Source organism: Aquila chrysaetos, chromosome 16 (assembly GCF_900496995.4).
Source record: "Aquila chrysaetos chrysaetos chromosome 16, bAquChr1.4, whole genome shotgun sequence".
NCBI lineage: Eukaryota > Metazoa > Chordata > Aves > Accipitriformes > Accipitridae > Aquila > Aquila chrysaetos.
The window spans coordinates 4,803,802-4,823,384 of NC_044019.1; the positions used below are offsets into that span (position 1 = coordinate 4,803,802).

Consider the following 19,583-nt stretch of genomic DNA (forward strand, 5'->3'; position numbering starts at 1 on the left):
AAGCAGGCGAGATGCTGCCGATGCTCCGGCGCGTGCTCCCTGCCTCGGTTTCCCCCCGGGAGAGCCAGGCTTGCCTGCGCCTCCTGAAGAACGAGTCCTTGGCAGAGGGAGCAGGGCTGGGGAGCAGGACAGGACTTGCTCCTCACCCCCGCTCCCTCCCCGCTGCCCAAACGCCCAGCACAGAAATGAGGCAGAACCTGTTCTGTGCACCCACGGGGATGCTGCCAGCACCCGGCTCCGAGCTGCCAGCACCCGGCTCTGAGCATCCGGCACCCAGGAGACAGAAGGGGGTTTTTTTCTCCCTCCGATGCTGCTTTGGGAGGTGGCTGGAGCCGGGCTGCAGGCCATCGCGGCTGCCTGGCTCGCTGCAGGGTCTCTGCAAGGAAAACCATCCCCGAGGGCTGATCCAGCGCCGTGCTCACCTTGTGCTGGTGGCCAGGGTGTTCCCGGGTGTCACCGGTTGACGCAGCCTCCGGCCACGGTTGTCCTGGGCTGAGGGAGGCACCGAGGGAGGCTCTGCTCCACGGGCACTGCAGTGCTACAGCGGCTACAGCTGAGACCCAGCAAACTCACTACGCCTCTGGGTCACCAGGGATGGCGTGGGGACACACACTGCAGGATGTGACCCACTGCTCCCCCCACGCCTCCGGCCACGGGGTTTAGCTCTGCGTGTGCTGTGCTCGAGGCTGCCCCGAGCTGCCTGCCCGTGGCCCCGAGGAGGGGCACTGCCCCACTAAGCAAGCCCATCACCGGGGTGTCAGGTACCGTCTGTCCATCCATCTCCAGAGATCCAGGAGCAGGGGACGCATCCTGCCACGTCCTTTCTTGTCCCAGTCTCAGCCAATAAACATTTCTTGCTCTGGATGTTGCTGGTACAAAGGGTCCGGGACACACAGAAGGGGAACCCAGAGAGCACCCTACGAGGGGAGGGCAGCCGACAGACAGACAGACAGACAGAGCTGTTGCTAAAGTCTCATTTCCTTAGAAACCACACTAAAAATAATCCCCCTTTCTTGCGGTCCTGTGCTCGGCGTGTGCTACCAGGCTGCTGCCGCTGCACCCCACCACAATTCCTCCCCCAGCAGCACCGCCATCTCATCGTAAAGCTGGCTGGGTGATGGCTGGAGCCCGGTGGGGAGCCTGACCCACCCCCCCAGCCAGCCACCCTCCCTCTGCGATCGAGGGAAACTGAGGCACAGGTCCCCGCTGTGCTGGGGAAGGATGCTCCTGCCCTGCGTGCTGGGGTTTACCACTGCGGGGCATTGCTGGCCTGATCCTGCGTGGGGCTGAGCACCCAGGTTTGTCCTGGGTGGTCGGGACCCCCATCCCTTCGGAGCAAGATGGGATCGCACCGGGCGGGATGGGAGCTGTGGGGCTGGGGATACCGGGCTGTGGGGCTGGGGTTAGTGATGGGATGAGGCTGGGGGGGGACTGGGGCTGCCCCATGGGATGGGAGCCGTGGGGCTGGGGATACCCTGGGCCCCAGGGACCCTGCACTGCCCCACACTAGGTTTTCGGGGGGGGGGATTTACTGCCCCCCCCCCCCCCCGCCATGTGCAGCAGGGACCAGTCTGCCCAGTCCCCCCCAGTGCAGCCCTGGAGCTCTCCCAGAGCTGCTCCAGATAAAGCACCCCGAGGCCGCATCCTGCCCCGTGTGCTCCCCAGAAATCCCTTGGTGAGGTTGGGGGGGGGGTCTCCCACCCCATCCCCACATCCACGCTCTTGGCTTTGAGCCTCCACCGAGCTTGGGGGGCTGGGGGGGGGGTCCCCTGCCCTGGGTCACTTCCCTTCTGCACCACTCCTCCCCAGGCTGCCTGACACCTCCCAGTTCAGCCCAGTTCAGCCCAGTTCAGTCCCGTCCGGCGGGTGCTGCTGGCTCCAGTCCCTGCTTTCGTGCCGCCGAGGCGAGGAGGCGCTTGCTCCTCGCCTGCGGTTGACTCAGCTCTAGGCCACCAGCACCCTACCGAGGGTGGGGACCGGGGGCCACCCACGTCCCCGCGGGGTGCTGGGTGGGTGGGTGGGGGGGGGACACAAGCCACCGTGACCCCCCACACACGCTGTCCTGGGCAGGTAAGGGCGGCCGTGGGGCTGACCCCGCTGTTTGCCCCATGGTGGGGCTGCGCTGGGATCCTGGGGTGGGGGGGATTTGGGGGGGGGGGGGGGGGGGGGGGTCCTGGCTCTTCTCGCCTGGCTCGGGGGGGCTGCAGCCCCCCCTTCGTCTCTGCTCTGCTCCCCACCGAGGAGGGATGGGATGGGGGCTCTGGGACCCGAATTTCTGCTGTGGCTTTTATCGTCCCTACTGCTGTGCCAGGGGCCTGGCCCAGCTGGTGGGGCTGGACGGGGTCCGAGGCCACGGTGATGGGCTGCAGGGCCCCTGGTGCAGGGAGGGAGGTGGGGGGGGGGACACACGGGGGGGGGGTGTGCGGCCCTGGGTTGTGGTGAGGGCAGCTGGGGCCTGCTAGTCCCCAGGAGGGGTGCCGGGGAGGCTGAGCCTGGGTGCATTTGCGGGGGGTGGGTGGGTGGGTGTATTTTTTCGCACCATCCATTGCCCCCCCCTCCGTTGTGGTGGGCTACTTGCAAAGAAAAAAGGGAGATGTGCACCGCCCCCCCCCCCCCAAAGTTGTGGCTTACTGGCGAGGTCTAACTGGTTTGACTGGTCTCCCATGCGGGGGGGGGGGTGCCCAGCACCCCTCTGCACACCGGGGGGTGCGGGAGGTGGGTGCTTGTTTACACCCCGGCTGCGCCCACCCACTGGGGTCCCTGCAGGGACCAGGGAACCGCGGCGGCGCCCGGGCAAGACCTGGGTGACTTTTTTTTTGGGTGCCGGCTCTGTTCCGGGGTGGGGGGGACACCCCCGTATGCCGCCAGTAAACAGGATACGAGCGAGCTGCGGCGGGGAGACAGCGGCAGCATCATCCCGGCCCCGGTGACAGCGGGTACGTGCCCACCGAGACCCCCCCCCACCCAGCCCTGCTGCAGCCTGGCTGGGTGCAGGGTGCTGGTGGGTGTCGCGGGGTCCCCCTGCCTCGCGTGGGGGTGCTGGGGAGGGGGTTGTTCAGGTTGTGTGTGGGGGTCCCTGGTGCGTGATGTGGGGGGGGGTCCCTGGTGCTGGCTTGGGGGGGGGGGGGTCCATGGTGGGGTTGGCACCCAGCCCACCCACCGGCACCAGTGTGCTCGGGTCCTGGGCTGGGGTCCCCAGTGCCGGGGGATGTCTGAGACCCCCCCCCCCGGGGCTGGGACGGGGGCACCCACGGGGCTGGGGACAGGACTGAGACAGGGCCACCTGTGGGGCAGGGACAGGGTGACCCACAGGGCTGGGATAATGGCACCCATGGGGCTGGGACAGGACCCTCTGTAGGGCTGGGGACAGGGCCACCCCTGGGACAGGGACAGAGTCGCCTTTGGAGCCGGGGACAGGGCCACTGGTGTCCGAGCCCCATGGAGGAGGCAGAAGCCCCCCCCCCGGCCATGCCGGGGTGCGGCTGTGCCGGTGTTAACGTCCCAGTGGGGTGGCTGGGGCGGGGGGGGGGGGGGGGGGGGGACACTGGGGGGCAGCAGGACCGATCCTGCCTCACTGCTGCTGCAATTTCCTGCCCTCAGCATCCCGCGCCAGGCAGCGAGCGCTTTTGCAACACCAGAGCGAGGAAGGGCAACAGTGAGGCAACGCTGGGGAAGTGGGGCAAGAGCCCCTGCCGCGTCCTCTGCCCTGGGAGCTGTGATGAGCTGAGTACGGTCTCAGCCTGGTTCGGTCTCAGCCTGGTTCGGTCTCAGCCCATCGTGGGGGCAGCCGAGCCCCCTTTTGCCCCCCATCTCAGTGCCGTGGCACCCAATGAAACCCGTGGGAAAGCAGGCAGGGGCAGAACCAGTCCTGAGCAAACACCCTTTGCAAACATGGGCTGCGGGCAGGATCCCGGCAGCGGGCAGGGCTGGTCCTGGCACTGGGCCGGCAGCAGGGCCCGGCACCAGGAGCGGCAGGGCTTCCCTCAGCCTGCCTATGGGATTGCCCGTGCTCCTTCCCTTGGCATCATCCCACCCCTCAGTTTGTCCCCATGGGGGGTCCCAGGGGTGTTTTGGGGTGCAATGTGTGTGTGTATGTGGGGGGGGTGCATGCTGAGCTTCCGCTCCATCTCTTTGCAGAGGGTCAGGATGATTCCCACCCCAAAGCGGCCCCAAAGTCCCTTTCCAGATGCTGGCATCGCTGGTGCATGCCCGACACGCTGAGCCCACCCGGCCACAGCCCTCTGCTTCTCAGCACCCGCCTAGGCCAGCACCCCGGGGTGCCCCCACCGGCCCCCCCAGCCCCACCATGGCGCTGGAGCTGGGGGCCGAAGCGCTGCTGGACCTGAGCTTCCTGACAGAGGAGGAGAGGCGCGCCATCGCCGAGGTGCTGCGCCGCGACTGGCAGCTCCGCCGGCGCGAGGAGGGGCGCATCAGGTGAGGTGGGGGTCCCCTGCTCAGCATCACCCTTGGGGACAGTGTTAACCACCTCCCCCCCCCCAGGAGCAGCCAGCCTGGGGTCCCCTTTCCCCTGTGGATGGGGGCACCCATTGAGCCCAGCAGGGTGAAGTCCCGCAGTGGGTGACACCGGCATCAGGCGTCCCAAACGCTTTGGGAGAGGGTGGCTGGTGTCCCCAACGCCAGTTGCGGTGGCTCCGTCATCCGCTTGGGAAGCGGCGATGGGGACAGCGGCACAGGGGTTGATGGCAGCACCGGGGTGGTGGGGGAGCCAACGCCGCCCTCCCACCGCCAGCAAGCTCCGCAAGTCGGTGTCGGACCCGGCGCGGCTGAGGACCCTCACCGGGGACTGGTTCTGCGACGCCCGTGCCCAGCGCCACCGGCACCACCTGGGCTCCGACCTCGTCCGTGCCTCCATCCGCCGCAGGAGGCGGCCCCGGGGTAGGCGAGCGATGGGGATGCGGGTTGGGGGGGGGGGGCGATGCTGGGGGCCGGGGCTCAGTCTGCTGAGGTCCCCGATGTCCCCAGGAGCGGGGGACCTGGAGCGTGGCCCCAGCCTTGGCGAGCTGGAGGTCATCGGCGAGCCACTGGTGGAGGAGAAGGAGGATGAGGATGGTGTGGAGGAGCTGGAGGAAAGGTGAGGGGGGGGGGGCTTTTACCCCATGGGTGTCCCGGGGCCGGTGGCATCTCTTATTGGTACCCTGCTGGGGGTGGCACAGCCTTGGGACGCCCGGGGGGAGCTGGAGGTGGGGAAGTGGGAGCAGAGCCCATGGTGAAGGGGATGGCACAGCCAGAGCTGCACCATCCTGGTGTCTGTCCACCGTCCTGGCGTCTGTCCACTGTCCCCAGGTCTGTCTGTCCACCACCGGGGGGGTTTCCACGGCCCTGCCAGACCCCGGCTCTATAAATAGCTGCGGGGATGTGGAGGGGGGGAGAAAGTGCTCGTTAGCCTGATGCCTTGTCGAGAGAAACTAATTATTGTCTCTTCTCACAGCCCCCCTACGGAGGAGGCGCAGGCAACCGCAGAGCCCCAGGTCAGTGCCTGGTGGGGGGGTTGAGCCAGCGCGGCAGAGCCTGCAGCCGGTACCTGACGCCCCAGTGATGGGCTCAGTCACCCTGACTGCCGTGGCCCCGGGGCCACAGCGTCACCCCAAAAAGATGCTGCCGTTGGGGCCAGCCTTGTGCGTGGTCTTGCAAAGTATGATCCTGAACCTTGTGGCATGGGGAGTGATGGGAGGGATGTCCCACGGGATGTCACCCACCCTGTCCCCAGGCACCCAGAGGGGCTGGACTGAGGGGAGCAGACCGGGGAGAGGAGGGTGCCCATTTTCACCCTTTCCCCTCTGTGCCACCTCGCAGCCCAGCCCCACAGCCCCAGCTCTGGAGGAGACCCCAGTGTCACAGCCCCTGTGGCAGGGTGACATCCCCGCCAGGGAGCAGGACATCCCAGCCCAGCCAGGTAACCGTAATGGGGGGGGGGTGGGGGGGGTCAGTGCTGTTGAGATTTGGGGAGGTTGGAGCCCCCCAGCACTGCTTACCAGCCTCCTCCCAGCCCCCCCATCCCTCGCTTGCCTTCTCACTCCTCTTACCAAAAAAAGGGGGACCCCCCCCATCCAACCCTGCTGCGGCAGGACCCCCCCCCACCCACACCGCACCCTTGCAGGTGACACAGTAGGTGGGAACCCCTTCGGCACGTCCAGCGCGGAGGAAGATGAGGAGGAGCCCGACTCCGCATGCAGTGGCCCTGATGCTGGGCAGGTGGGACTGGGGGGGTCCTGTATGGGCTGGAGGGGGTTGGGGGTCTGGAGAGGGCTATATAGAGCTGTATGGGGCTGGAGGGAGTTGGAGGGGGCTATATGGGGCTGGAGGGAGTTGGGGCGTCTGGAGGGGGCTATATAGAGCTGTATGGGGTTGGGAGGGCTGTATGGGGCTGGGGGGACTGGAGGGGGCTGTATGGGGCTGGAGGGAGTTGGGGGGGGGGTCTGGGAGGGGCTATATAGGACTGTATGGGGCTCGAGGGAGTTGGGGGGTCTGGGGGGGGCTATATGGGGCTGTATGGGGCTGGGGGGACTGGAGGGGGCTATATAGGGCTGTATGGGGCTGGAGGGAGTTGGGGGGGGGTCTGGGAGGGGCTATATAGGACTGTATGGGGCTCGAGGGAGTTGGGGGGTCTGGGGGGGGGCTATATGGGGCTGTATGGGGCTGGGGGGACTGGAGGGGGCTATATAGGGCTGTATGGGGCTGGAGGGAGTTGGGGGGGGTCTGGGAGGGGCTATATAGGACTGTATGGGGCTCGAGGGAGTTGGGGGGTCTGGGGGGGGCTATATGGGGCTGTATGGGGCTGGGGGGACTGGAGGGGGCTATATAGGGCTGTATGGGGCTGGAGGGAGTTGGGGGGGCTGGAGGGGGCTATATAGGGCTGTATAGTGTTGGGGGGGGTGTATGGGGCTGGAGGGAGTTGGGAGGGCTGGAGAGGGCTATATAGGGCTGTATGGGGCTGAAGCAGGGCTGTCTGGGGCATGCAAAGCCAGCATGGCATGGGCTGTGCCCAGGCACCGGGCACTTGCTGGGAGCTGGGTGCCCTCAGGAGCCCACACTGGGGATGGGGGTCCAGGGGGGGTGGTGCTGACCCCTCTTTGCTTTGCATTTCCAGGGCTTGGGGCCCCCCCAGACAGATCAGACGTGCCCGGGCCGGGTGTCCCCGCAGAATGGCCACGCGCCCCAAAGCAGCCTGCTGACCACCAGCTCCTCCGTGTCCAGCCTCAGCTCCTCCACGGTACAGGGCTGGGGGCTGCTGGGGGTGTGTGTGTGTGTGTGTGGGGGGGGGTCACCTCTCCAGCGCCCCTGACCCTGTCCCGCCACCTTGCAGCTGAGCGGCAGCCTGATGAGCCTGTACAGCGAGGGCGAGCTGGGCAGCGTGGCCGTACGGGGCTGCGTCCAGTTCTCCCTCTGCTACGACCCGGCCAAGAAGGAGCTGCGGGTCCACGTGCTGCGGTGCCGCGAGCTGGCCGAGGCCAAGAAGCAGCGGTCGGACCCGTGAGTGCCCCGGCCCCGAGCGGCGATGCCCGGGCAATGCTCGTGGTGGTACCCATTGCATCCTCCTCATTTTTTTGGCTCCAGGTACATCAAGACGTACCTGCTGCCGGATAAGTCCAACCACAGCAAGCGCAAGACCACAGTGAGGAAGAGGAGCTTGGATCCCATTTTCAATGAGACCCTCAAGGTTTCTAACCCCGCTTTGGAGTGGTTTGGGGGTGGGGGGGGGGGTCCTCCTGGTTCAAGGGGGGATGGACGGGTGGGGGTGAATAAGCTTACCCTGTCTGTGTCCCCTCCCCACCAGTACAAGCTGGAGAAGAGGGACCTGCAGGGCCGGACCCTGAACCTCTCGGTGTGGCACCACGACAGCCTGGGCAGGAACGTCTTCCTGGGGGAGGTGGAGATCGCGCTGGGCGCCTGGGACTGGGCCAACACGCGCCCCGAGTGGTTCAGCCTCCAGCCCCGTGTGAGTTCCCAGCCCCCCCTCTGCCAGCCCGCTCCCCCCCCATCCACAGCCTCCCATAACCCCCCATCCTCCCCAGATGCCCATCGCCTCGGATGGCCTCACCAGCCGGGGCAACCTCAACTTGGCATTGAAATTCATTCCTGCTGGCTCGGAAGGTGAGAGGTGCCCGTGGGCACCGGGGAGGGGGGTGGTCCAGCATGGCAGGGTGCCCCTGACCCCTCTCGCCCGCAGGTGGGGGGCTGCCACCCACAGGTGAGCTGCACATCTGGGTGAAGGATGCTCAGAGCCTCATCCCCCTGCAAAGTGGCACCGTGGATGCCTTTGTGCAGTGGTAAGGGGGGGGGGGGGGTGACACCCAGGGGGGCACCCAGAGGGGCTGATGTGTGTTCCCCCCCCTCACCCTGCTGTCACCCCCCAGCTACGTGCTGCCGGACGACAGCAAGGCGAGCCGGCAGAAGACGCGGGTGGTGAAGCGAAGCCTCAATCCTCTTTTCAACCACACCATGGTGTACGACGGCTTCCAGGCCAAGGACCTGGCCGAGGCGTGTGCCGAGTTCACCCTCTGGCACCGCGAAGCCTTTTCCAAACGCCAGCTGGGTGGAATCCGGCTCAGCCTGGGCACAGGTGAGGTGGGGAAGGGGGGGAGCAAGCCCCAGGAACCCCAGGGTGCCCCCCACGGCTTGCAAGGCCTTGGTGGCAACTTGCAAGGGCTTGGTGGCACCTTGCAAGGTGACGCCGGTGGTCTCTCCGCAGGGAGCAGCTACGGGTTGCCGGTGGGCTGGATGGACTCGACGGCGGAGGAGCGGGGAGTGTGGGGACGCCTGCTCCGGCAGCCGGGGCAGTGGGTGGAAGCGCTGCTGCCTCTGCGGACCAACCTCGTCCCCCGGGCATAGCCCCCACGGCCCCCCCCCATGGAGCACCCCGTGCCAGCAGGACTGTGGGACCCGGGGCGGGGGACAGAGCTACACCCTGAGCATCACTGGGTGGGGCTGGGGTCTGTGCCCCCCCCCCCAAACCTTTTAGCAGCAATGAAGTGGCACCGGAGGGCACATTTGGCGGCTGTTTATTGCTGTGGGCACCGTACCCCAACTTCTCCCTCCGGTGTGGAGTTGGAGCCCCTGCATCCACCGGCTCCCAGCGTGGGGCTGTCCCCTCCGTCACCGTCCTGCCAGCCGCCGTGGTGGCAGCCCTGGGGCTCCAGGAGCTGGGGCTCCCGGATCCACATCCCCACGCTGGGGCTGGGAATTACTCCCCTTCCTCCTGGGCGAGGGTCCGGCGATGCTCCAGGATGGCTGCCCAGAGGCGGTACGCCGGCCCGCGCCTGCTGGGACATGGGGGGGCTGTTGGAGGGAGGGGACCAAGCCGTGTCGTCCCCCCCACACCCTGCCAAAGCTGCCGCCCCGTTCTCCCCACCTCGGCCAGGCCAGGAGGGGCAACACGGGCTGGGGGTACCTGATGCCCACGTAGAAGAGGTCGTCACGGGTGGCACAGCCCAGCAGGTCCCGCAGGGTGAAGTCATGGGAGAGGAGCTGCAGGAGGTGGCAGACGTGTTGGGGGGGCAACGCCAGGGAGGGGGGGGCTGCCCTGCTCACGCCAGCGGGGCCCGACCCCCAGCTCCCACTGTAGCTCCGTGTGCCAAGTGGCCACGGGCCTCACCGTGGCCGTGGTGGCCAGGTCCGAGCCGTGCCGCTGCAGCCACTCGAGGAGGAGGGGGTCAGCCCGTCCCTGGGGGGACCGGGGGCTTGGGGGTGAGCCATCCTGCCCCGGGGTGAAGCACCTCGGGGGCACCTCTCCACGCTCCCCACTGCGCTGGGGCCGGCTGGGGACCGCGGTGTCATCGTCCCCGGAGCGAAGTGCCCGCTGCATCAGCTGCTGCCACTCCTGCTCCTTCTCGGCCAGCTCCTGGAGCAGCCTGGGGAGAGTGGGACACGGACTGGCACCCAGTGAGGGGCACGGACTGGGACCCCAGGAGATAGAGGACAAGGACCAGCGAAGCCCTACCTGCCCGTCTCCATGCGGAGATGGCAGAGCTGTGTCACCAGCGCCGAGGATGCCTGCAGGGAGGGCAGGGGGTCCGCCTGGGTGCTGGGGCCGGTGCCGAGTCCCGAACTGGTGCTGTCCCGCTGGGGTGGGCTCCTGGGAATGGGCAGCCTCGGCGGCACGGGGTCATCCTTGTCACTCGTGTCCTTGGTGCCATCCCTCCCCGGGCTGCCGGCCTTCAGTCCCAGGTCTGTGGGGGCAGAGGCAGCGATGGGCACAGAGAAGTGCCCGATGGCCTCGGACCCAGAGCACCAGGGACAAAATGGGGAGCTGGGCTCAGCCAAAGCTGCCCCAGTGCTGGCTCCCCGCCTCATGTCCCTTTCCCAGCACCCCAAAGTCCCCCAGCTCACCCCAGACCAGCCACCCTCTTCCTCCACTCAACCGGCCACGGTGGTGGGACCCAGACCCACGTCCCAGCCATCCCCCAGTGCCACCCACCTCTCACCAGCACGGTGAAAGCCGCCTGCACTGCCTGGCTCACGGCGTCATCCAGTGCAAACATCCAGTGGGGTTTGATGTGATGCCGGCGCAGCACCCGTCTCACCTGGAAGGGGCAGAGCCGTCCCAGGGCATCGCTGTGCCAGGGCATTACCCACACCAGGGCATCACCCACACCAGGGCATCACCCACTCAGCACCCTACCACTCCATCGCGGGCACTCACCACTGCCTGGAAGCTGAAGAGGGGAGCCTGGAGGTGGGGGAGGCTCAGCCCCTCTGCCCGCAGCCGGGTCTGCAGTGCCAGGAGATCCTGGCACAGCTGGTGCTGGCTGGGGCACTGGATGTAGCTCCGCAGGCAGCTCAGCAGCTGGGCGAGATGCTCCGAGCCCAACCTCGCACCCGCCGTGCTCTGGGTGGGTAAGGGAGATGCTCAGGGGCTGCCACCATGCCCACCCTCCACCCAGTTGCTGTGCAGACCCCCCCACCCCGGGCACCCAGCACCCACCTGGCTCTCCTCCAAGGCGGCGATGATGCCCGGTGCCTCGGCGGCGAGGATGCGGTGCAGCGTGGCCCGGCGCTTGCTGTCTTTCCGCAGGAGGAACCCGTCCCCGCTCTCCTCGGGGGAGGACGAGCGCAGGCTGTGGTCGGAGCCGGCCGAGCCCTGGGCAGTGCTGGGGGGAGGCGGGCAAGGTTGGCGCTGCCCTCCCCACCCTGGCCTCGGGCATTTAGGAGTGTGGCCTTGGGGCTGGCACAGCCATTGGGCTTGGCAGAGGGCATGGGGGACCTCCTGTAAGCCCCCCGAGCTGTAATGGGGAGGGATGTGATGCCCTGGCACGACGAGGGAGCACCGTGGGGTGCAGTGCTGGGACACGGCAGGGAAAGTGGGTGCCACGGGAGGCAGAAAGCCAACCCCCCCCCCTCCAGGGTCCCTCCATCCCCCCGTGCCCGGGATGCCCTACCCCAAGTAGCTGCGGCTGGAGGCTGCCTCGCTGGGGTGGCACGGGAGCAGGGGGCTGCCTGCTGTGCCCCTCACCGGGGCGTCCTGCCTGGCTGAGGAACATCCCCTGCTCCCATCGCTGCCCTCCACATCCCCATCCTGCTGCACAAAGCGGGGGGGATCCCCTGCCAGGGAGATGATGGAGACGGTTATTTAGCAGCTCATGCCAGGTTCCCCCTATCCTGCTCCCCCCCCCCCAAGACTCACCCCCCGCCGGGGGCACAGGCCGAGTCCGGACCCTCCTGGCATCGGCGAGGAAGGGGTCCTGCAGCAGCGCGGCAGCCGTCGCCCGCTTGGCCGGGTCGGCCTGGAAGCAGCGCAGGATGAACGTCTTGGCTTTATCTGACATGGACTCGGGCACCTCCGGGTGCATCTTGAACATGCCCACCTGGAGGGAAGGCACCCGTGGAGCTGCAAAGGGACCAGTCATCCCAAGGAGAGGGGGCAATTTCAGGGCTGGGGAACCCCCATTCCCTGCCCAAATCCATGGGTACCTTGAACATCGCAGCCTGGGGGCTGCCCAGCTCGTAGAAGGGGGGCTTGCCTGTGGCCATCTCGATGATGGTGCAGCCCAAGGACCAGATATCCGCTGGCTTCCCATAGCCCCACGGCCCCTGGTCGATGATTTCTGGGGCCATGTACTGCAGGGTGCCTGGGGAGAGGATGAGGAGGGGTGAGAGGAGCCCGTACCCATCACCCAAACTCCCCCCCAGGGTGGGCTCTCCTTGTCCCCATGCTGGGTACAAGGATGCAGACCCCCGTTGTCGCCTGGTCCTCAGCATCCCACCACCCCCAAGTCGAGGGAACCCAGTCCCCAGCCCCGGGCTGCCTTTACCTGTGAAGGTCTCAGCGCTGGGGCTGATGCCCGCCAGGCGCTTGGAGGTACCGAAGTCAGAGATCTTCAGCACCCCGCTGTATGTGTTGATGAGGACGTTGTCTCCCTGGGGCGAGAAGGGCACCCCAAAATAAAACCAAGCCACAAAAGGCTCCTGGTGCTTGAGGAGGGCATCGCCCCAGGGGCTTTGGACATGGAGGGGCAGCTCCCGGCTCCCCGGTGTCCCTTGAGATAAGGGGGTCAGGTCTCACGCCCCCAGATGGGTGATGCCCCCCTCACCTTGATGTCACGGTGCACGATGTGGTTATCATGGAGGTAGCTGAGCCCATCGAGGATCTGGCGGGTGTAGAAGACGATGGTGGGTTCGTTGTCTTTCAGGGGTCCCCACTTGGAGCGCAGCAGGGACGAGAGGCTCCCTGGAGAGGGAGGGGGCACAGAGGGGGGCATCACCCCCATTTAGGCCACACATATGGCCGCATGTCCCCCTTTTGTCCCCCAAATCCCATCCCCAGCGCTGCCCACCTCCCGGCACCTCCTCCATGAAGATCTTGATGAAGCCGTCCTGGCTGATGGAGCCCAAGTACTGCACGATGTTCCTGTGCCGCAGGTGCTTGTGCAAGGCGATCTCCTCGTGCAAGGACTGCGAGTACCTGCATGGCGGGACACCAGGGTGAGGGGCTGCCCAGGGTCCCCCGGGACCCTCCAGGACCCCCTCGGCATGGCACCTACCGGCTGTCCCTCTCCGGGATCTCCTTGATAGCGATGCGCACTTGGTTGCTGAGGCAGCGCCCGGCGTAGACGACCCCGTACGTCCCCCTGCCCAGGATCACTCGCTCACCCGCCTCCGAGTACTCGTAGCTGTACTGCGGGCAGAGATGCGGAGTGGCAGCCTGTGCCACTCGGCGCCCCGTGTCCCCCCCCCATGTCACCCCCCCCGTCCCCGTCTCACCTCCAGGATGGGCTGTGTGGGGCTGGGTACCTCCTCACCACCCGCTGCCTGCTCAGCCAGAAGGGACTGGATCTGGTCGCAGAACCTGCCGGTGGGAGGACGACGGTCCTGAGCCCCAGTGAGGGTGCTGGGGACCTGGCCACCGACCCCCCCACCCTGGCACAGAAGGGCTCCTGCTCCCCCTCGCAGTTTGTCCCCCACCAGTGGCACAACGGGGGGTCCTGTGCCACCCTGCTTTGTGGGACACAGCTGCAGGGCTTGGGTTCCTAGGACGCCCCTTCCCCCCCCAAATTAAGGTAGGGAAGAAATAGCATGTTCCCATCCTTCCCTGCTCACCAGGGCAGTGACTGGGGGTCCCCCATGCCCCCACCAGCAATGCGGGGGTCCCTGTGCCCCCCACCCCCGCTGCTCACCACCGGCAGTGCTGCTGGGAGGGGAAATAGAGCTGGAAATCTTCCTCCGCATGCATCACGTAGAGGAAGCAGCCCCGTTCGTCGCATTTGCAGATGCTGGAGGGAGAAGACCCCCCCCCCCGGTCCCGTCAGCGCTGGGGCTGATGCTGCCCACGGGGCGGGCAGAGGGGCTGCGGGCACACAGGGGCATCCTCGGTCCTGTCGGCGAGGGGACTGGGGACACGCTTACCTGACACCGCGGATGGCCGTGGCCGCAAAGGTCCAGCTCGATGCCGCTTTCTGCGGGAGAAGGGGCAGGTGAGGAGGGGGTCGGTGGGGACCCCGCTAGCTCCCCCCTCCAGCCCCATCCCTACCTCCTCCGTGGGGCAGACGAGGGCGAGCGTCAGGGCGGGCTCCTCCGTGCCACCGTGAAGTGCCAGCCGGGCCGGCCGCAGGACCTTGCTGAGCTCCAGGACCAGGACCTGTGGCAGCGGGGGACTGCGGGGTGAGCCCCCCACCCGCCGGGTCCCCAGCCTGCATCCCTGCACCCCCATCCTCCCCCCTGCGTTGGCACCGGTGGGCTGCTTGGTGCCTCCCCAAATCCCCAGTGAGCCCGGACCACCGGGTGATCCCGAGGGACGTCCGGGGGTCCGGGCAGGAGGGGTTGGCTCTGATGGAGCCCCTCACCGGGCAGTGCGGTGCGGCAACGAAGGGCTGGCAAGCCTGGAGGAGGAAGCCCAGCCAGAAATCAGCCAGCTCCTGCCGGGCAGAGGGGACCTGCGGGCTCCTCTGGAAGTGTTTGTAGAGCAGGAAGGTCTCCATGACCGAGACCAGGTACCTGCGGGGACACGGGGGGCGAAAGAGGAGAGAGAGAGGGATGTCCCCAGCACCTCCTAAAAGCCCCTAAACCCCCTCCTGGAGCACAGACACCAGGGACTGGAGACCCAGTCTTGCCCGGGTGGGCACGTGCCGTGCCGTGCCATACCAGCCTGGTGCGTTGAGCTTGTAGAGCTTCTCAGAGGCTTGGATGACTTTGCTGAGATCGTTAGCCAAGATGCCAGCTCCGAGGCAAAAACCCACATCCCAGTAGTAGCGCAGCTCCTCCGGGCTTCCCTTGCGACCCTGCAGGCAGCTCAGCTTCACCCCTGGACACGGGAGCAGGAGCCCATCACCCCTCCGCCGGCAAACCTGCACCCGGGCAGAGCTGCTCCGGGGGTGCCCCGATGCCAACAGACCCCAGTGTTCGGTCTCCATCCCCGGTGGGTCCTTGTCCCCGACCCGTGGGTGGGCACCCACCGATTTGCCGCAGCTGCACGGAGGTTTCGAACTGGTGGCCGGCAGCCACGAGGAGGACGGCGGCGTTGATGCCCGCGTGGAGACTCGGCTCCACCTTGAAGGCTTTGCTGTACCTGGGCAGAGATGCCGGGTGGGGGGCACGGCCGCTGCCACCCCCCTGCCAGCCAAAACGCGGCTGCCTCGGGGTCCTGGAGCTGCCCCCTATGATGGAGGAGTGCTCCCAAGCCAGAAAAAAACCCCGAAAGAAGTAAAAATAATAAAAGCCCAGCAGGAATTAGCATCACCTGCCTCCGCATTGCTGCTGGGGGGGGGGGGTTGAATGTGGGGCTGTGCTGCCTGGAAAGCCCCCAGAACCCCTGCAAACCCCCCTGGACAGGGGCATGGACAGGCAGGCGGCCCCCAGCCCTGGCCCCAGCCCTGGCCCCAGCCTTACCAGTAGAAAGCTTGGTCCCTCATCTTAGTGTCGGTGAGGCCGGAGCTGATGAACATGTCCTTGTAGATGCGGCCGCACAAGCAGAGGAGGTCGGGCGCAGCCCCCTCCCCACGCTCCACCACGGGCAGCAGCACCGACAGGGCCTTCTCCCGGTCCCCGGCACGGTTACGCCTGCACACACGCGACCGGCGCTCGGCAAACGGCATCGCCAGCACGGCCCCTCAGTCCCCCGACCCCCCGGCTCCGTGCCATTGGGGTACCCGGGGAACGTTTATGTGTGTCCCCCCCCCGGCCACCGCTCACCGGCTGAGGGCGAAGGCGTAGTGGAAGCGGACGTTGTGCTGCTCGGCCACGGCGCAGGTCGGCAGCGCCTGGAGGTTCTCCACCAGTGAAACGATGGCATCGTAATCCTGCGGGGATGGCGGTGGGGCTGACTCGGGGACCCCCGGGCTGCCCGTCCCCAACTCCGCGGGGAGATGCTCTCCCCGCACCGGACAAGCCCTGAGAGTTGCAAGCTCCTCCGAGCGACGGCAGGCTGCGGAGCAAACCCCCCCCCCCCCCCCGAGATGCCGACATGGTCCCCGGCACCTCCCCGGGATGTTTAAATCCCCTCACCTGCACGTCACGGTAGGAGAGGAGGAGGTTCACCACGATGTCCAGGCTGAGCAGCTCCATGCTGTCCAGGCGCTGCTGGATGCGGGCCAGCTCCCGGCTCAGCTGTTCCCCCCGGTACATCTCCCGTGCCCTCCGGATATCCCGCCGGATCATCTCCCGAAAATACCCGCTGGGGATGGGGGGCAGAGACGTGGGGATTATGGGGTGGTGGTAATTCTCTGCCAAGCCCTGCCAGCCCACGTGGGCATGGGGGTTTGCCCGCAGCCGGAGGGGCGGGCAGCAGTACCAGGAGTCGGTGGGGATCCCCTCCAGCAGTTGGACGAGCCGGGCTGCCAGCGGGGTGAAGGCAGCCTCCGTCTCAGAGCTGGGCTGGAAAAGCTCCGTCAGGCACTTCATGGCCCCGGCGTCGCAGCAGATGACCTTGTTCTGGGGGGTGACCGCATAGGGGATGAAGGTGTAGCTGCCACAGAGGTCCTGAGGGAGGGGAGAAGGGGTGAGAGGCTGTGTCAGCCGAGCTGAGAACCCCCCTACTCATATCATGGACCAACCCCCTCTCCCCAAGCCTGCTCACGCTGCCCAGACCATACAGGCCATGCTAACACAACCACCTTCCATAAGTCATTAGCAAGGAAAGACAAACCAGCTTTCTCTCTGACTGCCATCATTACGCTCCAGAGTGAACACTCCCGGTTCTTTCAAAACCAGGTACCCCTCTCTGTGCTGCTGTTTCTTGGCGCTTGCTCTGAGCGAGTGAGGTCCCCCTAACTCAGATTTGGGGAGAGGTCTCGCTCCTTGTCTGCAATGTCCACCCTTCAAGGCTGGGGAGAGGCAGCTCAGGGGGAGAGGGACTCAAACCGTGCTGGCACTGCAGCAGAAAGCATGAGGAAAAGAGACGCACCGAGTTCTTCTGGCAGATGTCCTCCTGGGGAGAGAGGGAAGGAGGAGGGATTTAATGAGAGTCCCCGGCAAAAGAAATCAGCCGATTTCAGGCTCAGGGATCGGAGTTACCTGGAAAACAGCCAGGGACAGCGAGGGACACTGGGGCCGAGCCACAAGGGCGGCCAGTTGCCCCCACACTGCAAGCGTTGCGTGCGGGACCCCCCCACCCCGGGCAGGGCTGCAAAGGCAGCCGGCTTCTCCTCCAAACCCGGCACAGGGAAAGGGTCTCCAAAGGGGAGCCTGGGGCTCCCCCGAGCCAGGGTGACATTTGGGGACGATTTGGATGCGCTCCCAGCTGCATTTTTTTTTTCCCTGAGCAGTGAGAATCCCTCGTGCTGGCCCCTTCTGTGTGGAAGGTTTTGCTTCCAAGGAATCGGCTTTCCCCAGGGAAAAGCGCCTGTTCCCGAATTTCCAGCTGCTTGGGGCCAGGGGAGCACCCAGCACCCTGCACCCAGCTCCGGGGTTAACTGGGATCCCCAGCCACCCTCTCCTCATCCCATCCAGGTGCAGACAAATCTCTGTCAGAGCAGGATGCAACCGTGGGAACTCTGCCGGGCTCGGCGGGGGGGTGGGATGGAGATCCCCCTCCTGCCGGCGCGGATGCTCCAGGTACTTGGGGCCACCCTGGAGCAGCAGCACCCAGGGGCTGGGGTGTCCCTGTCCCCATTCCCCACTGACCTGCAGGGCCTGGAGGGGGGGCAGGTCAGCCTGGCAGCACAGCAGGATGTTGTGGGACATGTTGAAGCTCTCACGGACGCCCAGGTGGTAGAAGAGGGAGGGTTGGCAGACGGAGTCGCTCAGCTCCACCACGGCCACGTCTGCGGGCAGGACGGCGGGGATGCTCACGGGACCGAAGCAGGAACGCAAATTCATGGGGCAGGGAGAAGCAGCCACCCCCGGGTTTGGGGGGTCTGCATACCCTAAGAGAGGGGATGGCCCCTGCCATCACAGCACCTGAGGCTACGGTGAGGGGCACCTGCTTGCACCCCGGCACAGGGTTGAACCCTGAGCAAGCCCTCCACAAAAACCACCCTTCCCGAAATCACACCCGCGTGTTTAACGCCAAGGAGACATCCCTGCAAATGTCCAACCACCCTGGAAAGTAAACAGGAGGAAGGCAGGAAAACAAACAGCGAACCACCCAAGCACACAGCCGGCAGAGCTCCGCCGGGAGCTGCACAGGGGCTAGGGAGACTCTCGGCCCAGATATTCCCGGACAGCTGGGATAACCAGGCAGAATAGCAGGGAAAAGAGGGTGACAGAAACCCCACGCCGGGAATTCCGCCGGCGGCACGGGTCGCATCCTCACCTGCGTTGTAGAAGCGGTCGAGGGTGCCGGTGTCGCCCAGTGCCAGGGTGCCGAAGGGCAAGGTGTGCAGGCGTGCCCGTAGGTGACGGCAGGCGTCGCGCAGGCTGTGCAGCGCGGGGCAGGTGGCCGGCTCCCGGCCCAGCACGCAGACGACGCTCAGCGCCCGCCGCCCGCTCGCCCGTTCCCGGGACCTGCACACCGGCCGGCCCGTCGTGCCCGCCACCGCCAGCGGGTCCTGCCAGCAGCTCCCGGTGACCACGGGGGTCCTGGGCACCTCCACGGCTGGGGCAGGCTGATCCATGCTGGGGGCTCGTACTCAGCACCGGGAGAACCCGTGCCCTGCACCGGGCTGCCCTGGTCCTTACCGGGACAGCCCTTACCTTGCACCGGGCTGCCCTAATTTCCCCCCCCCCCGGGAGAGCTTGTACCCTGTACCGGGTGACCAGCACCGGGCTGCCCCGTTCCTTACCGGCAGACCCCGCACCGGGCTGCCCCGTTCCTTACCGGGAGAGCCCGTAACCCGCACCGGGCTGCCCCGTTCCCCCCCGCCCCGGGAGACCTCCCTACCGGGCTGGCTCTCCCCGGGAGCGTCCGCCCCGCTTACCGGGCTCCTTTCCGGACGGCTCCGTACCGGGGCTACCCCCGCACCGGGCTCCGCTCCGCCCCGCTCCGCCCCGGGCACCGGACGCCGCTTCCGCCTGTCCCGGCCGTGAGTCAACGGCGGCTCCGCCCGCCACCCCCCGGGACGGGACGGGACGGGACGGGACAGACCCCCCCTGGCCGGATCCTGCCCCCCGCGGGCACCGGTTGCAAAGGGCCGGTTGCGAAAGAAGGGCAAGGGGAAGGGGAAAGGGTGGCGGGGGGGCCCGGGGCCGGTTCCCCCTCCCAGCACATGTCACAGCCAAAATACCGGCCCCGAAGTCGCCCGGGTGGCGGGAGCAAAGCTGGGGTTCTCTGGGGGGGTGAAGGGCTGGGCAGCCCCCCACCCTGTAGCCCCATCGCATCCCCCCTCCCGGGCCAGGGAAGGTGGCCGGGGGATGGAGGCGGGAGCCGTGTGGGCAGAGCTGTGGGCAGAGTTGTGACCCGTGGCTCTGAAGTGCCGCGTCCCCGGCTGGGAAAGTCTTGGTCCGTGGTGACATGCAGGGGACAGGCTGGCACAGCACCCTGGGCAGGGCTGCCGTGCAGGCAGAGAAGCCACCGTGCAGGCAGAGAAGATGCCATGAAGGCAAACAAGCCATTGCACAGGCAGAGAAGCCACCGTGTAGGCAGAGAAGCCACCATACAGGCAGGGAAGCCACTGTACAGGCAGACAAGCCACAACACAAGCAGACAAGCCACCATACAGGCAGACAAGCCACCATGCAAGGAGAGAAGCCACCGT

The 19,583-nt window shown here is 66.9% G+C and overlaps 2 protein-coding genes across 12 annotated transcripts; one reads left to right on the forward strand and one right to left on the reverse strand.

Moving 5' to 3' along the window:
- The first annotated feature begins 1,943 nt into the window (after positions 1-1,943).
- Positions 1,944-9,008, forward strand: SYTL1 (synaptotagmin like 1). Of its 6 annotated transcripts, XM_030039718.2 has the most exons (17): positions 2,030-2,070; positions 2,767-2,936; positions 3,601-3,727; positions 4,138-4,434; positions 4,751-4,896; positions 4,984-5,092; positions 5,450-5,489; positions 5,815-5,914; positions 6,119-6,213; positions 7,109-7,231; positions 7,325-7,491; positions 7,576-7,678; positions 7,796-7,957; positions 8,034-8,112; positions 8,189-8,288; positions 8,376-8,581; positions 8,711-9,008. In XM_030039718.2, exons 4-17 carry the CDS (start codon positions 4,187-4,189, stop codon positions 8,848-8,850), a joined length of 1,818 nt encoding a protein of 605 aa, XP_029895578.1. In that variant the 5' UTR covers positions 2,030-2,070; positions 2,767-2,936; positions 3,601-3,727; positions 4,138-4,186; the 3' UTR covers positions 8,851-9,008. The 6 variants fall into 6 exon arrangements, with proteins under 6 accessions (XP_029895579.1, XP_029895578.1, XP_040985245.1 ...); XM_041129311.1 differs by lacking the exon at positions 3,601-3,727 and having other exon boundaries at positions 2,038-2,070; XM_041129310.1 differs by lacking the exon at positions 2,030-2,070 and having other exon boundaries at positions 2,426-2,936.
- Positions 9,005-18,883, reverse strand: MAP3K6 (mitogen-activated protein kinase kinase kinase 6). Of its 6 annotated transcripts, none has more exons than XM_041129306.1 (29): positions 18,680-18,883; positions 18,203-18,582; positions 17,572-17,711; positions 16,853-16,876; positions 16,241-16,428; positions 15,955-16,123; positions 15,643-15,749; positions 15,340-15,510; positions 14,907-15,019; positions 14,596-14,755; positions 14,298-14,448; positions 13,985-14,092; positions 13,861-13,910; positions 13,632-13,727; positions 13,219-13,303; positions 12,999-13,132; positions 12,792-12,919; positions 12,549-12,685; positions 12,270-12,375; positions 11,929-12,086; positions 11,642-11,822; positions 11,397-11,559; positions 10,943-11,108; positions 10,661-10,846; positions 10,436-10,541; positions 9,959-10,187; positions 9,614-9,869; positions 9,410-9,486; positions 9,005-9,281 (listed from the first exon to the last, which is right to left on the reverse strand). In XM_041129306.1, the coding sequence occupies exons 2-29, from the start codon at positions 18,501-18,503 to the stop codon at positions 9,203-9,205; spliced, it is 3,969 nt and encodes a 1,322-aa protein (XP_040985240.1). In that variant the 5' UTR covers positions 18,504-18,582; positions 18,680-18,883; the 3' UTR covers positions 9,005-9,202. The 6 variants fall into 6 exon arrangements, with proteins under 6 accessions (XP_040985240.1, XP_040985239.1, XP_029895575.1 ...); XM_041129305.1 differs by having other exon boundaries at positions 18,646-18,879; XM_030039715.2 differs by having other exon boundaries at positions 9,005-9,278; positions 18,203-18,881.
- Positions 18,884-19,583: the final 700 nt, after the last annotated feature.

What these genes read in the sequence shown, in the direction of transcription:
- SYTL1 (XM_030039719.2), top strand. Translation starts at nt 4,187, where the DNA reads ATGCTGGCATCGCTGGTGCATGCCCGACACGCTGAGCCCACCCGGCCA. An exon ending in GTGGAGGAGCTGGAGGAAAG is followed by an intron (nt 5,093 to 5,449) that starts GTGAGGGGGGGG and finishes CTCTTCTCACAG; the next exon opens with CCCCCCTACGGAGGAGGCGC. An exon ending in GTGGATGCCTTTGTGCAGTG is followed by an intron (nt 8,289 to 8,375) that starts GTAAGGGGGGGG and finishes GTCACCCCCCAG; the next exon opens with CTACGTGCTGCCGGACGACA.
- MAP3K6 (XM_041129306.1), bottom strand. Translation starts at nt 18,503, where the DNA reads ATGGATCAGCCTGCCCCAGCCGTGGAGGTGCCCAGGACCCCCGTGGTC. An exon ending in CAGCGCTGAGACCTTCACAG is followed by an intron (nt 12,087 to 12,269) that starts GTAAAGGCAGCC and finishes TCCTCTCCCCAG; the next exon opens with GCACCCTGCAGTACATGGCC. An exon ending in CTCTTCTACGTGGGCATCAG is followed by an intron (nt 9,282 to 9,409) that starts GTACCCCCAGCC and finishes CCCATGTCCCAG; the next exon opens with CAGGCGCGGGCCGGCGTACC.